The 14814-nt window shown below is 41.1% G+C and overlaps 1 protein-coding gene across 4 annotated transcripts in view; it reads left to right on the top strand.

Moving 5' to 3' along the window:
• Positions 1-14814, top strand: part of SVOP (SV2 related protein) — a 21340-nt gene extending 6526 nt beyond the window's left edge. For all 4 annotated transcript variants that reach the window (XM_015878060.1, XM_015878061.2, XM_015878062.2 and 1 more), the window contains 13 exons: positions 631-729; positions 1312-1383; positions 1905-2029; positions 4330-4393; positions 5299-5424; positions 5848-5976; positions 7198-7271; positions 7592-7668; positions 8674-8781; positions 9717-9828; positions 10429-10510; positions 10727-10816; positions 11364-14814. In XM_015878060.1, the coding sequence (XP_015733546.1) occupies positions 631-729; positions 1312-1383; positions 1905-2029; positions 4330-4393; positions 5299-5424; positions 5848-5976; positions 7198-7271; positions 7592-7668; positions 8674-8781; positions 9717-9828; positions 10429-10510; positions 10727-10816; positions 11364-11570 (1365 nt within the window). In that variant the 3' untranslated portion in view covers positions 11571-14814. The remainder of the gene's footprint in view (positions 1-630; positions 730-1311; positions 1384-1904; positions 2030-4329; positions 4394-5298; positions 5425-5847; positions 5977-7197; positions 7272-7591; positions 7669-8673; positions 8782-9716; positions 9829-10428; positions 10511-10726; positions 10817-11363) is intronic.

Here is a 14814-nt window from a genome sequence, read left to right as displayed (position 1 = left end):
TCACCCATTACAGAATCCCAGTGATTTCAAATTCTGTAGACAAAAAGTCTCTAAACAGATAATTATGCATTGAAGGAAGAATTTTACCTGAAATTCTAGAGTGACAGCTAGACTCAAACTTGTGCTGTGGAGGTAAAGAATAACTGATAGATTTCCCTCTTGCTGAAATTCTCTACTTAAAATACTTATTTCAAATGGAAAGGGTACAATCCTATTCCTACAGAACTCAGTTTTCATTCAGTGATTTTACCACATTTGTTCCCTCAGCTAAATTATCTCTTCCCTATATTAGTCAATATTATTGTTCTTGTTGTCTCTGCTTCAGACGAACACCAATTCAGTATTTCTAGTTTTAAACTTTGATATCAAGAACAGGAAGACAGTCTTTGTTTTCACTTTTCTGCTATATCTGAAGAGCTGTATGTGGTATATTTTTGTGTAATGATGTCTAGAGCCCTTTATTTACTGTGGATACCCACTGCACCTTGCAAACATGAATGTTTTGTTTCACCTACAGAGATGAAATGTCAAGGAAGAAACAAAGACAGTGTCAAGAAGGAGGATTAATGATTAATGATCAAACTGATTTTCAGGCAGTTCTTTATTTTTGTTTCTTTTTTACCTTTCCAGATGGCAGATGCTATGGAAATGATGATTTTAAGTATCCTAGCTCCTCAGCTTCATTGTGAGTGGCGATTACCAAGCTGGCAGGTTGCATTGCTCACATCGGTAGGAAAAATAACTGACAGCTCCTGTATTCTGTAAGGTTTTTCCACTTGCTGTTACTCAGAAATTATGCATTATATTCCACAGTTAAATCTGTGTATGACCTTTGCAAATTGCTTTTCTTAAAAGCCAGAGCTTGAAGAAGGGAAACTCGGTGAGAAATGAGGAAAATTTGCAGGCTTTAACTTCAGAGTTTCATGTAATTTCCAGGAAAATGTATGAATTGACTCAAAATAATTGCCATTACCTTAACTGGGAGAGATTTCATTCTTCTCTGAAGACAAGTAGCCTACAGAGATTCAGTCTGCTGAATCACCCCAATTCCTGGACAGCAACTAACTCCCTTTCACATCAATAGATGTGAAGTTGGGCTAGAGTGCATTTTGAGTAATCTCAGTGTATGAATAATTGCCTTTAATAGTTTCTACCTCAGAGGAACTAGACCCAGAACACGTGGAAATTTTGGTCTGCTGTTAGTGCTGAAATTTTGAAAGACTAATTTGAAATGTGTTTTCTTTGCTGTCGTATGGGAATTTTTACTTGTCTTATTGGTAAGGGGAAGACCTTTTTTCTGCTGTTTCCTAGGTAGTGTTTGTGGGAATGATGTCCAGCTCCACCCTCTGGGGAAACATTTCAGATCAGTATGGGAGAAAAACAGTAAGTGTTCAGCTCCTATATGGAACATATGGAAGTACTGCAGCAGTTTGCATAATTTAGTGAGTGACGTTTACAGATGTCATAGCTTGTACGTATGAAGAGTTAAGCAGAATTAAGCAGAGCCAGAAGCGACCTCCCATGAAATAAAAGGTCAGAAGTTTGAGAGAGTAAAGCAGAAAATAAGAAGTGAGAAAAATGAGAGCCTGGTGGTGTTATAAAGTGAAGCATTTTGTTGTTATGAAAGCCTCTGTAAAATCCTGAGTGCAAATCAGCTAATTCTTGTACAAATAGAGGAATTCTCTGCTCAGTTTGTGAATGGGTTCATAAATTCTTCACCTACTGATGGTGTTATTGTCCTGGTACCACCTGTGCCACCTTCAATCATCCTTTAGGAAACCTTTAGCTGTTGGACTTACAGAAGTAGCACTTGCACTTTCTGGCTGTGAAGCTCTAGTTTACATGTTGCTTATTTGTGTTACAACAGACATTTTATTTTTCCCTTGCTTGTTTGTTAAATACAGGGGTTAAAGATTAGCGTGTTATGGACTCTCTATTATGGGATCCTCAGCGGTTTTGCACCGATATACAGCTGGATCTTGGTGCTGAGGGGCCTGGTGGGCTTTGGGATTGGAGGAGTGCCTCAGTCGTAAGTAAATATTCACAAGTCTCTTCTTTATCTTCTTCGTGTTATTTCTTTTAAGAAATGCTTACGTTAAATTGAAGACTTCCCCTCAGTTTAGTTATCCCAAGACCACTTTTCTCTTAGTATTTTGGAACTAATATATTAAATTCTGTTAAGTCTTTGAAGATATCTAATAGATCACTGAGGTGAGTCAGATGTACAATGGCTTCTGTGTGAGAAAGCTAGGTACCTAAATGTGATGTGTTGTATGCCTTGAGTCCTGTTAAGCTCCTTTCATTTCCTCAAGTGAAAAGGAGCAGCCCAAGTAGCCCACCTAGCAGTGGATAAAGTGCAATAGAAAGCATTTTGTAGCCTTGCCCAAACACTGTGTTAACAAATTGTGCTGAGAGTAGTCAATAAGGGATGGCATGGATTTGTTGCGAGATAGATGATGGCCTAAACAATAAAAACTAACTAACAGTTAGAGGCAGAGTGAAGTCTTGACTACTGCTGCTTTGTAAAGCTCTAAAATACTGGTCAATCAGAGCCTGGACTTTCACATCTGAATCTGAGTTGGAGTTCTAAGATCATGCAGCCCAAACCTGGAGCAGTTCGGGTATCTTCATGGCTCAGACACATTTCTAGTACCAAGGTAGTGTTGGGATATTTCTCTATGACTTTATCATTCCATTCTGAAGTGAAAGATCTCTAAATTTTCCACTTTAATAAATAAATCTGTTCTTGGCTTTTAATTATAAATGGAAAGGGATGAGTATATCTAGTCTTTTTCCACGTAGTCTTTTATCCTTATTAATAATTGATATTTTGCCCTGTGGAGGTGCTATTTCAGAGTAATCAGAGCTTTTGATTGATGGCTCATAGACTTCTTCACAAGGCAAGTCAATATCCTTTCTTTTCTATTACCATTCCCAGATAAAAGATTCAGAGCTGAGATGGAGCTTCACAGTTTTATTAATCTTCTTTTACTTCTCATCTGCTCCCTGTTAGAAGCTGCACAAAAGCATAACATGCATGTAAAATAGGAAAGTTCTTATCCTGCTGTGTATCGAGCTGCAGTGAGGCATTTTCTGCCATGCAGTTCCAACTGAGCACAACTGGAATGAGGCAGGAGAACAACAAAGATGAAGCATCAGAGTTAATAATGCCTCATACTGCAAACTCATATTAATGATGTTCCACAGAGCCCCAGTGGAACAGTTACAGCTCAGCTAATACCACTTTACAGAGAGGTGGGTGAAGCAAAAGGGCTGCATGACTTAATGAGAGACAAAGAGGAGCTGGTATCAGAGCTCAGAGAGGATTCCATTGCTGCTGGGTCTGTTTCTTGCTCTAACTATAACAGCAATACCTTTGACAAAAGGAATTCATATATATCTTTGGCTATGAGTAGCTGTATTTCAGGGAAATAACACTGGCATCTTTATAAATATATTGTTGTATTCTATAGTTGGTATGGGAGAAAGGTTTGTATGAAACGTGCTGTTAAAAAGAATACACCCAGCAGTAATAAAGGAACCATCAGTAGCAGGTGTCCCTTTACCTCTCATATGTTGGAGCTGCACCTGAGGCCTCTCAGAGTCTCCTGTGAGGTAGTATATCACGAGTATGACCATTCATTCACCTTCCCAACATCCAGTCTTTCAAAGATACTGTATTCTTTCAAAGATGAGGATGAGACAGTGGAATGCAAAGAGAGTAGGAGCCATGAACTTTACCAGACTGAAGAAGACAAGAGAGCCTTGGCTGTCTGCTGGCCCTTTGGTTCTGCCTTCTGTCCACACAGAAGCCTTACCATTGGTACAGTCATGGAATGGCAACTCTGAGAAGTTAGACAGTTTCTTTTTGATTCCCCACTGTAAAAGAATGGAAATTTTATACCAATAGCACAATCAGATCTTGAAAATAATTATGTCTTAGAAAATGGAAACCTGGTAGAGTAGGACAGTATGATGTTCTCTGAGCCAGGTGTAAATAAGAACTTAACCAGCAAGACTTTGCATGGACTACTGATAAAACACATTGGAAATCATGCAAACATATGCAGCAAGAGCCGTTACATTTAGCTAACAATTATAAGCCACATGAACAGAGCAAATTCTGCCTTCTCTTGCAATTGTGAACTAAGAGATTGTTTTGATGAAGCAAACAAAGTCTGAACCAGTGTGCACGGCATTGCTGGCTCTGAAGACTAGGAAGGGTTTTTGTTACTACTGTGGGTTTGGCAATTTTAATAAAGACAAGCATAGTGTCTGACATCTCTCAGTGTGCTAACATGATGTTTTTCTCAATGTTCACTCTTACAGGGTAACATTATATGCTGAATTCCTTCCAATGAAAGCCAGAGCAAAATGCATTTTATTGATAGAGGTGAGCAGTGTAGTTATATGTGCTGGTCCACAGGGGACAAATTCTGCTGTTGGTTACAACCATTCATTCCTATTGATTAACATTGTCACACATGGCAGCAGTTGGATCTTGAAAGTTCAAGTTAGCGCGGTGCTCTCCAGCACTGAGGCCCATGATCCCAGAACAGTGCCAAGTACCCAGCACTTCTGAAGGCAGCATGAAGAGAACCCTAATGCTGCAGTGAAATTGATGTATAGCTCAGTAATGGATAATGAAGAGCTGACTGCACAGTAGGTGCAAGGCTAAATTCATCTCTCCAGACTCAATCTGAATGTATCAAAGTCACACAGAGAGGAATTTTGACTTATAAGTACTTTAAAGCAAAATTTGCAGCCCTTGAATTGAAGTGTGCTGGTAGAAAACAGTAGAAAGCAGAGAGCAGTGCTGTTACTTGTCTGATGTGGTCTGTTTGGAAGGAGCATCCTTGTGGAAAACCTTACTACACTGAAACAGCTTCTCAAATACACAAAGAGCTTTCTAAGATAACTGCTGGCTAGTCTTACTTTCAGTTGCTTAATCTTTTGTAAATAGAGTTCAGCAGATGAATCACTCCCTTCTGTGTCATTTTTGTTCTGCCACAGTTTGGCTACCTCAAAGCAATACTGGGTTAGAAGTATATTCTGAGCATTAGATAGTGAGCCATCAAGAAAAGGAAGATTATCCTTTTACAGATTCATAATCCAGAGGAGAATAATCCTGCACAGCTAGGACATGCAACAGGGTGCCAGCTCCATTATTTGCTAGGGAGGTATCAATTCCTTCTTTCACCTATAGGACAAACTCTGTGTGGCTTTGCTAGCTTGGTTTTGCACAGGAAGACAAATGCAGTAAATCTCATTTGTGACTGTTTCTTTTCCCTCGGGCAGGTCTTTTGGGCTATTGGAACTGTGTTTGAAGTCCTCCTAGCAGTGCTGGTGATGCCCACTCTTGGCTGGCGGTGGCTTCTCATTCTTTCTGCCCTCCCGCTTTTGCTCTTCGCCGTTCTATGTTTTGTAGGTATTCCCTTAAAGATTTGCTTAAAAATGCAAGTTTTGGAATGCCTAGAGCATCTTGTTGTCTGCCCAGGATGCTTTCCCTTCCCCACTGAGAAAGGATAATGTCAAGATGTTGCAAAAATGCTCAGCATTTCTTGAGAATGGGAAAGAGACAACAGAAAGATTTAGGCTGGAGTTCTGACTTATTGGCCAAAGAAATATATGCAGCTTTGCAGTTTCCCAAAGCCTAAAAGAGGAACTTGACATTTGACACAAGGGAGATTTTCTGATTCATTACAGATTGGTTCTGTGATGCTGTCTTATGTTAGTAGGCTGCTGGGATCATGGAGATTTCCCACTGTAAGCTCACTAATAAAAGTCTGCAGTTTGTTCGTTGCTGTGTTTTTGACATTGTTCATGTGGTCTGCTTTGTTCTTGTAGTGGCTGCCAGAAAGTGCAAGGTATGATGTATTATCTGGAAATCAAGACAAAGCAATTGCTACTTTAAAGCGGATAGCAACAGAAAACGGAGCTCCGATGCCTTTAGGAAAATTAATTATTTCCAGGCAGGTATGTATGCATAACTGACACATTAATCTCTTGGGATAACAGCATGTAGTCATAGGGATTTATGTAAGCATATAATCCACATTAACTTTAACGTCTCAACCACTAACAAAAAAATGAGAGGTGATCATATATGCCCAAACCACAGTGAGAAAGACCCTGCTTTTAAAGACTATCTCACCTCCCAGCTACGAACTCATGGGATGAGGTGGAATCAGACCTTCTAGATGTATCTCTTGAATTTAATCCTGATCTCGTGGAGCTGGAATGCTACAAGCTCCAATTCAGCCCTATTGCATGGAGCAATTCAAGTTGTTACTTTGGAACTGTATGTTACTGCATGAATTACATTGGATTTCTTTTCACTTTAGTGTTACGTGGCCAACTTTTCAGCACCCCTGTCAACACAGAAATCGGCTCTGCATTCACAGAACACAGAGTAGACTTTTGTAGGGGAAAAAAAAAAGAGTTAAAAAGTTAGCCAGCAAGCAGGACCAGCAAAAGTAAACCTGTAGGTTTGGATAGCAGCAAAACTGTAGAATTAGGCAGGAGATTTTTAGAAATGAGCTGACTAATTGGAGATACAGGTTCCATTTTCTGCAGCCTGGATGGGTGAGGACTGGAGCTCCTGTGCCTTTCACAAGTACTCAGTTCAGTCAGGGTAATGATGATGGGCTGTGCAGGAATGCTCTGCAAGATTTGGAAGATTCTGTTTTCAGGGTGGGGTGGGAAAGCACTTTTCCTTAACCACACTTCGATGAGCTGAGCCTGCTGCTCTGTTTTAGAAACACTGTTGAAAAGAGGTCTGCTTGCTGGAGGGCTGCTTGTAGTTCCTTGGCACCTTGCCCTGAGTCTCCATGGGCTGTGCTAATTTAGACTGATGGCCACATGAACCATATGTTAGCTGTGCGTTGGCAAAGCTCTGCTGTTCAACTTTTCAGCCCTTCCTTAATCAGATTCCCACCTTCCTCATGAAGCAGTACTGTGCCCTGTGTGTGAACTGTTCTGATAGTGTTGTGCTCCTAAAGAATTCCACTTGGCAGAGGAATTCTTTACTCAGATTCCAGCTTTGTTGTGGCTCCTCCAACCTGAAGAGCCCTGAGTTCAAACTGAACTTTTCCTAGTACTATACACACTGTATATTGTTATCCCTTGCCACTGTATATCCTTCAGTCTGGGACCTGTGAGCACCATGATTCTCTGACTTAAATTTGTTTTCAACAGGAAGACCGAGGAAAAATGAGGGACCTTTTTACACCCCATTTTAGATGGACCACATTGTTACTCTGGTTTATATGGTAAGAGAAAATATAAATGGCTCAGTGCCAGCGCTACTCTAATGGTTTTTAATTGAGGTGTTTAACAGTATCACTAATATACATCAACTTCCTCCTCAAGAAAAAAAAAAGCCCAAACTGCATTGATTTGTAATTTATTAAACCACTCTGTCACTAGAATTCTTGATCCAATCACACCCTTCCTTTTATAACTGCTGATAGGAAATAGCTTTGAGGTACCACTTGGTGGAAGTCCTCACACAGTGGGTTTGGTTGTGGTTCATGTTGTTTATGATAGGTGTGGTCAGCTGGGATTTCATCTCTTCTTTTCTTCCTTGCAGGTTTTCCAATGCTTTTTCATACTATGGGTTAGTTTTATTAACTACAGAGTTCTTCCAGGCAGGAGATGTCTGCAGCAGTGAGTACTAGTCCATCTCTTCTTTCTACATACGCCCTGTAAAGTCATGGAATATCTTTTATTTGATGACTTTCAGCAGTTTTTAGGCAATTTTAAGGCATCTACTTTTTATTAAGCACTATTGACAGGCAGTACCTTGTTTCCCACACAATGCAGAGAGGTCTTGCAGTGTCTCTGAGCCCAAAATGTAACAGAAAAGACAACCTCCAAAGGAGAGCTTTCAGAAAATGTATGTTCTTCTTGAGAAAAGAGTCATTGAATAAATTTAAGCTTCTAGATTTAACAGGCCTAATTGGTTCTGAGATAGAGATAACTGCTGCTCCTGTGGAGCTCCCAGGTTCTTAAGATGTGAAGACCTGTGGAGAAAGAAGATAATGCTGGGAAATCGACACCCTTTTTATTGCAGGTTTTTGTGTATAAAAAAAAGAGCTTTGCCTGCTGTCAAGAAGAGGCTGAAAAAGTTTGATTCCCCAGGGGAGGCAGGACATTATTCAGAACATTTGTGATTAGTCAGAACTGTCTGGTAGCTTGGAAATTATAGGAAGGGGATGGATAACATTGGGGGGAGACACAGCATCAGAACTTGCACAACAGTGCAGTCCTTAAAAATACTTTTTACAAGGACTTTGAATTATTCTGTCTTCTCAAAGTACAGGAGAAGGGTTAGATCCCACTCTATATAGAGAGAAACCTATGTTATGAACGTTAACGCTGTCATAAGCCCTGGGCTGGAAAATCACTAAGCTTGTACAGCTGATATTCGGGTGCAAGTTTTCTTTCTGGTTGCACATGTAAGACATCCTGCCACAAATAGGACCATAAACTGTTCCGTTCCAGCTGTATCTTCTGTTCTGAAAACACTTACTGTGCAGCAGCATTTCTTTGGTTCACATCCCTTCTTTTATTTTCAGCAGTATGAATAGTTCCTTTACCAGGAGTAAAGGAAAATGAGCAGAGAAGGAATTACTTTAAATATGGTTTTCTTGTTGTTCTTCTCTCCTACAGTTTCCAGTAGAAGAAAAGAAGTTAAAGCAAAGTGCAGCCTGACCTGTGAGTATCTGACAGAAGAAGACTACACTGATCTGCTCTGGACAACCCTGTCAGAATTCCCAGGTAAGTGGTGATATAAAGCTCCAGTTTTTCACTGCCAGTAGCTCAGTGTAATGGGAATGGACTTTGGTATGACAGAAATGGGCTCTCCTGTCTGACCTAATGCCGCTTTATTTCCTGAAGCAGTGGGGCTCCTTGCTTGAACTGTTTGATGCATGCAGTAGTTGTAGCTCTCTTCACTGTCTGTGACATCACTGAAGATAAGATCACTGGTAATTGCTTTGTGAACCTATAATGGCCTGTCTTGCTATGGATTTGTTCCAAGAAATATATTAGGCTTTCGGAGGAAGAGTAATGATTAAATAAAAGGGGCAGAATCACTTCAACTTTTATCCATAAGTGACTATCCAGGACTATTTTAAAAGGATCCTGGATATCATGAATCAATGGAGGACTTGCTTTGTAACACTCTGTCCAGCACAGCCATGATTTTCAGTCAATTTAAAATGAATTTCAATGAACTTCAGTGTCTTAGAGAGCAGGTGAGAAGTGATTTGATGGCAGCATTTAGAAAACTCAATGGGAAGAAAATATTACGTTCTAAACAGTGGAAAGATTAGTAGGGGACAGTGGCTGGAAGCTGAACAAAAGATATTCCAGTTAGACATAAGGCAGGCATTTTTTGCGCTGAGGTTGGTAACCACTGTAGTAATCAGTATTTGGCAGATGTCAGAGTTGATTGCTCACTGCTACATCTGAGTGAGCTTGCAGGCACATGGACCACTGTGAGCATGGAGCAAAGCTGGGACACAAAGTGGCATTTTTTGCATGTGGTAACAGTAATTAGACTAACCTATTCCACTCCTCTGCTTGATTCCCCTGATAGCAAGCTACTTGGAGAGCAGATTTTCAAATCTAAATAACATAGCCTCTGTTAAAAGCCAACTTACGGAGCCTCCACCCGTGCTTAACTCCCATCAACTTGTCTCCTTCTACAGGTGTGTTAGTAACACTGTGGATTATTGATCGGATAGGCCGCAAGAAAACCATGGCCCTGTCCTTTTTTGTCTTCTCGTTCTGCAGCCTGCTGCTGTTTCTCTGTGTTGGAAGGTAAGTAAAACACGGTGAAATAACCAGCACTGAATCCATGCTCTCCTTTAATTGAGGCAGGAAATGATGTTTGTTTCTTGGGGCTGAAGAACAAGGAAATGCAAAATAGGCAGCAGAGCTCTCTGAATTTAAACCTTTTTCAGGCACAGTAGAGAAACTGTGATGAGAAACCTTTCAAAGCTGCAAATATTCACTTGGTGTGTGGATTTGTGGGTTTTAAACAGACAAGCTGCAGTCTGACTTTCTTCTTGTGTGTGCCAATTTGTTTTTGTTAGCACCATTTATAAAATGGGATATATTTTTCTTATTTAGATAAGCTTAGGCACTGGCTGTTTATTTCTACAGTCCACAGCTGTCAGTTAGGATGAATACCCTTAGAAAGCTGATGCAATTGTGGGAATGCAGATTGTTTGGCATCGTTATTATATTAAGGGTCCAGGAAAAATAAGAAGGGTTCATTAAAAAGAAAAACACAAAAGAAATCGTTGTCATGAAATTAGCTTTTTTATTATTATTATTTTTTATTGCTCATGCCTCCAAGTTAAACAAACAGCTTGTACAGAACAATCCCAAACACTGCTCTCCTTTTTATTCTCACAGAAATGTTCTTACTGTGCTGCTCTTCATTGCAAGAGCTTTTATTTCAGGAGGATTTCAGGCTGCTTATGTTTACACTCCGGAGGTAAGGAGGCTGGTTTTGTAATGAGACTATTTAAGGGGAGTGAGGACATGGTGGGAAAATCATTTTTATGATCTCTTTGCAATGGACCTAACCCCGGATATGAGTTCATGATCTCATTGTTGTCTAACAGAACTTGTTGCAGTGCAATTTCTATTGATTAAGGAGGTTGGAAGGGAGCTGCTCGCTTGAATTAATAAGCTGATTCTTTCTTTACAGGTTTACCCAACAGCCACACGTGCTTTGGGCCTGGGAACGTGCAGTGGAATGGCCAGAGTGGGAGCCCTCATAACGCCATTCATTGCACAGGTAAAAACCCTTCTCCCAGTACTGATGACCTAAGAAGGTGATGGAGAACCTGCTGCAAGGGCCATACCAAGCTCAATCTGTGCGTGATGTGTTGAAGGACAGTTGTTCATTCAAACACATCTCTGAATTTGCCTCTTACTCTAGAGGTCTTATGATGGGAGACAAATAACCACAGGGCAGGCTGCTGGATGGATATAAGGGCTCCTTGGAAGACACCCACCTGGAGATGGGATCTGTGAGGGGTTTACAGGTTTCTGTGGGTTGTGCAATGCCAGTTTTCCTTTGAGACCTCAAGTCCTAGGGACTGTCAACCTGAAGCACACGTGGAATGCTAGGCAGGAAGGCTGGGAGAGCCAAGCTCTGCAGGGATGGGACTAAGAAGCCTGTGTCATTAATGGCTGCTCTGCAAAAAGCTAAGTAGAAAACATATGACTCTGTAGTCTTTGAGGAAAGAAAAGTATGCAGCACTAAAATTCCTTCTATTATACCAGTATTTGCATTTCTTTTTGTGACAAGGCTCAGTGGTAATGTTTTGTATTTTCTGCAGGTGATGTTGGAATCTTCAGTCTACTTAACACTGGCAGTTTACAGTGGATGTTGCCTGCTGGCTGCTGTGGCTTCCTTCTTCTTGCCTATTGAAACAAAAGGTCGTGGCTTACAGGAGTCCAGCCACAGAGAATGGGGACAGGAGATGGTTGGGAGAGGATCTCATTCCCCAGGAGTCACCAGGTCTAATTCTGGGTCACAGGAGTGATGAGACATTAAAGAATGGATGAAATAAGCAAGATACGTTCCACAAAAGGACAACTCTGAAGCATAGAAAGCACTGCCAATGTCACGTGTCAAACTGCAGGAACTTTAGGGTTGAACCTAAGTAAATTGTGTCACTACTGCTCTTTGCTCACACACATAAAAACTTTACTTCCATATTGAAAGGCATTTGATCCAGATGTTGTTTGAAATTTAGCAGGAAGGGTTTTTCTTAAGTCTGTTGTGCTTGCATGGTCAGCTATTCAGCTTAAATGTCCCGTGTCAAGCAAATAGTTAACTGAATGCCATTCAGTATAAGCTGTAATTAAAATCATGTACTCTCGATGCCTAAAAACAAAAGGTTAATATTTATTGTGTCCTTGGCATAGCACACAGTGGATTCCATACACTACAAAATAGGTTTTATGAACTAGATGCCTGCCTTGCACTTTTTAGCCATCAACAACAACAATGCAGTAACAGCAAACCAACTGATGCTTACTATTCCCTTGCTTATGGGTTCTGCTCCTTGAGGATTAACAGGCAACGTGAGTGAGATTGCTTGGAATCCATTTCCTGAATGTTTCTCTCACTCGTGGCAGGTAGTTTGAGTCAGTGAGGAGTTGTGTTTGCTGCAGAGCTGGAATCTCATATGGGAAACGTATGAACTCTGTAAATCTTGATGCTTTGGAGCAGAATTTATTTGACTTTTCTACCATTGCCAGGAACATTGAGCACTGTGTTGCTTGGTGAAGGCTGCTTCAGCTGTGCTGGTGTCTCTTTGTGTGTGGAGATGCACGCTGTGGTTTTCTGCATGGGTTCAGGTCTGTTTCTGCTCAATTTGCCTAAGTGTGTTCCTGCAGTGGTGTACCCAGAACCTTTGGTGAAGATGCCTCAGTCTGAACAGCTACGTGGAACAGTTTGGATGGAGCCTGTTTGGAGTGTCTCCCAACAGAAGCTGGTCTCCTGACAGATGGACTGTACTTGTCAATAGCTGCAGATTGCACGACTGCAATGGTAAGCAGGTGACAAAGGAATGTAGCTGGCATCATGTCAGAAACAAAAGTCCTGGGAAGAGCTAAACCACGATCTTCCTAAGAAGAGCAACTTTGCTCCTTCAGATGTAACCAGCCCATGGAGGCTGATGATCCTGCTCTTGTTGGAGAATGCAACAGAGTTCAGGTGAGGATCAGTTTGTCTTGTTCGTTAGAAATCTTTCTCTGCAGGTAGTCAGAATTCAGAGTCTGTGGACGTGGCAGCAAAGAAATACAAACAGAAACTGAGACCTGTCTCATCTATGTCTCAGTTTGCTTTCTGAATTCCTTGCTATGGAACACATGCCCAAATGGAATGAGATGGACTAAATGCTAATCAACAGGCTGTGGGAAAGCAATACATTTTTCTAGTATGTGTGGTCTGTTGTCTCACAGAAACGTAGGTAAGTGTGCAACAAGTTTTGCACAATAGAGTATTTTAAGTATTCTGGGAACTGAGCCCCTTTTCTGTGGGGTAATAACAGGTCACTGAGTCTGTTCTTGGGTGCAATACGAATGAACACTGCTGGGGTTTGCCTTTCACTTGGGGTGAAACACTGTAGTGCTGTATAATGCTCTGAGTGAGACACATTGGGCTGTTTGTGTATAGGAAAATTAGACAAGAAACTGAGGAAACTCAGACTAATTAGAAAAGGCCAAAGAGTTTGTTGATGTTCCATGTTTGAATGTCTTCTGCTGAGGAAAGTTTGTGTTTGACATGGCACCAGAATGTCTGTCTGCTCACTTACTGCTTTCTGATAGTGGCTGCAGCAAGAGGTTCTGGAGGCAGTTGGTGTAAGCAGGTCCTTTCCTTTTTGTGGCTACATGAAAAAGCAGCTCAGCTTGCAGGGGATCCTGCTGTAGATACGGTGGATGATGTAGGAACGCACTGTCTGTTCCAGTGGCTGTTGCTTTGTGTGGGTCTGGTTATCTCTGATCTTTGTCTCTGCTGTGTCTGTATTCCCTGTGCTTGGTCTCCAGCAAGCTCAAGTTTCAGTCAGCCCTCAGCAAACAGACAGGGCTCTCATGGAACTGACAACAGTGCAAAGAATGAGTTTTTTGCCACCTTCTATCAGGCTGTCGTTGGGTAATTTTCCCTAATATACTATGCAACTGGGGTAGCTCAGTGCTGCCTCAGAGATGCACTGACTCATTTCCTTTGGATGCACGAGGGATGCAGGCAGAGGAAAGAAGCATCTCCTGGATGTTCACAGTTCAGCCCCCAAACTGGAGTGCCTGTAGGAGAATCCAGCTGGGTGTGTGCCCATCTTAGAGGTCAGGGTGAATATAAAGTGCATGAAATCCATGGCTGGATGAACACCACCTCAGAGCCTGACTGCTATCTTGGTTTGTTACTGAAGGCCTTTTCCTTAAAATTCTGCTTTTTTGGTGTTAATGTTCACATGGCACTTTGTTAATATATATATTTTTGAGCCATTATTCAACAGCATTGCAATGGCCTTCAAAAGGTGCAGACAGCGAGTAAACTTCAAACAAAATATTGCCCACATAGGTAACGCAAAGCCTTTGGGTACTGCTGAGTAACCAGCGTTAACCTGTATCCAAACAAAAACTGAAGGCATTTTTGCTTTTTACTTTGTATGAATTCTGCAACTGGGAATGTATCAGATGACACAAGTGTTATTAAGAGTGGAAGGACATTGCAGACAGCTCACTGAAAAACCAAAGGAGCGTTTGGCTTGATACACAACAGCCTGTAAATAACCACACATCACATCCCATCCATGTGGCAACACCGCTGATGTACAGAACAAGCTTCCAAAGATCCTTTTACACACTGCTGAGTATTTTTCACTGATGAAGGAATCAATAGAGCTAGTTCATTGCAAACAATGAAGCGACGTGGTGATGGGTTATAAACTGGGAGCAAACAGAGTTGTGCGATTCAGAGTTTTGCTGTCTGTCCAATATATGAATGTGCAAAGCTGTTGTGGGAACAGTAACTCTCCAAGTGTGCTTTGATGGAATGATTTTGTATCCCTAAATGCTTGCAGAAAGAGCACTGAATGTTTCCCTGTGTTTGAATGTACAGTTTCTAAGCTGGATACGTTTTGATGTTTAAAAAACTTTGTGTATACGGAGCTTGTTGTAAAATAATCTTTTCGTTCCTCTGTTACTGATGCAACGTTGGATGGTTTGATTCCACACTGGATATTTTATGTTGGATAAATAAATAGTTTTTTTCAGTAAAAA

This window comes from Coturnix japonica, chromosome 15 (genome assembly GCF_001577835.2).
Source record: "Coturnix japonica isolate 7356 chromosome 15, Coturnix japonica 2.1, whole genome shotgun sequence".
Taxonomy (NCBI): domain Eukaryota; kingdom Metazoa; phylum Chordata; class Aves; order Galliformes; family Phasianidae; genus Coturnix; species Coturnix japonica.
This window is presented reverse-complemented; position numbering and strand designations above follow the sequence as displayed.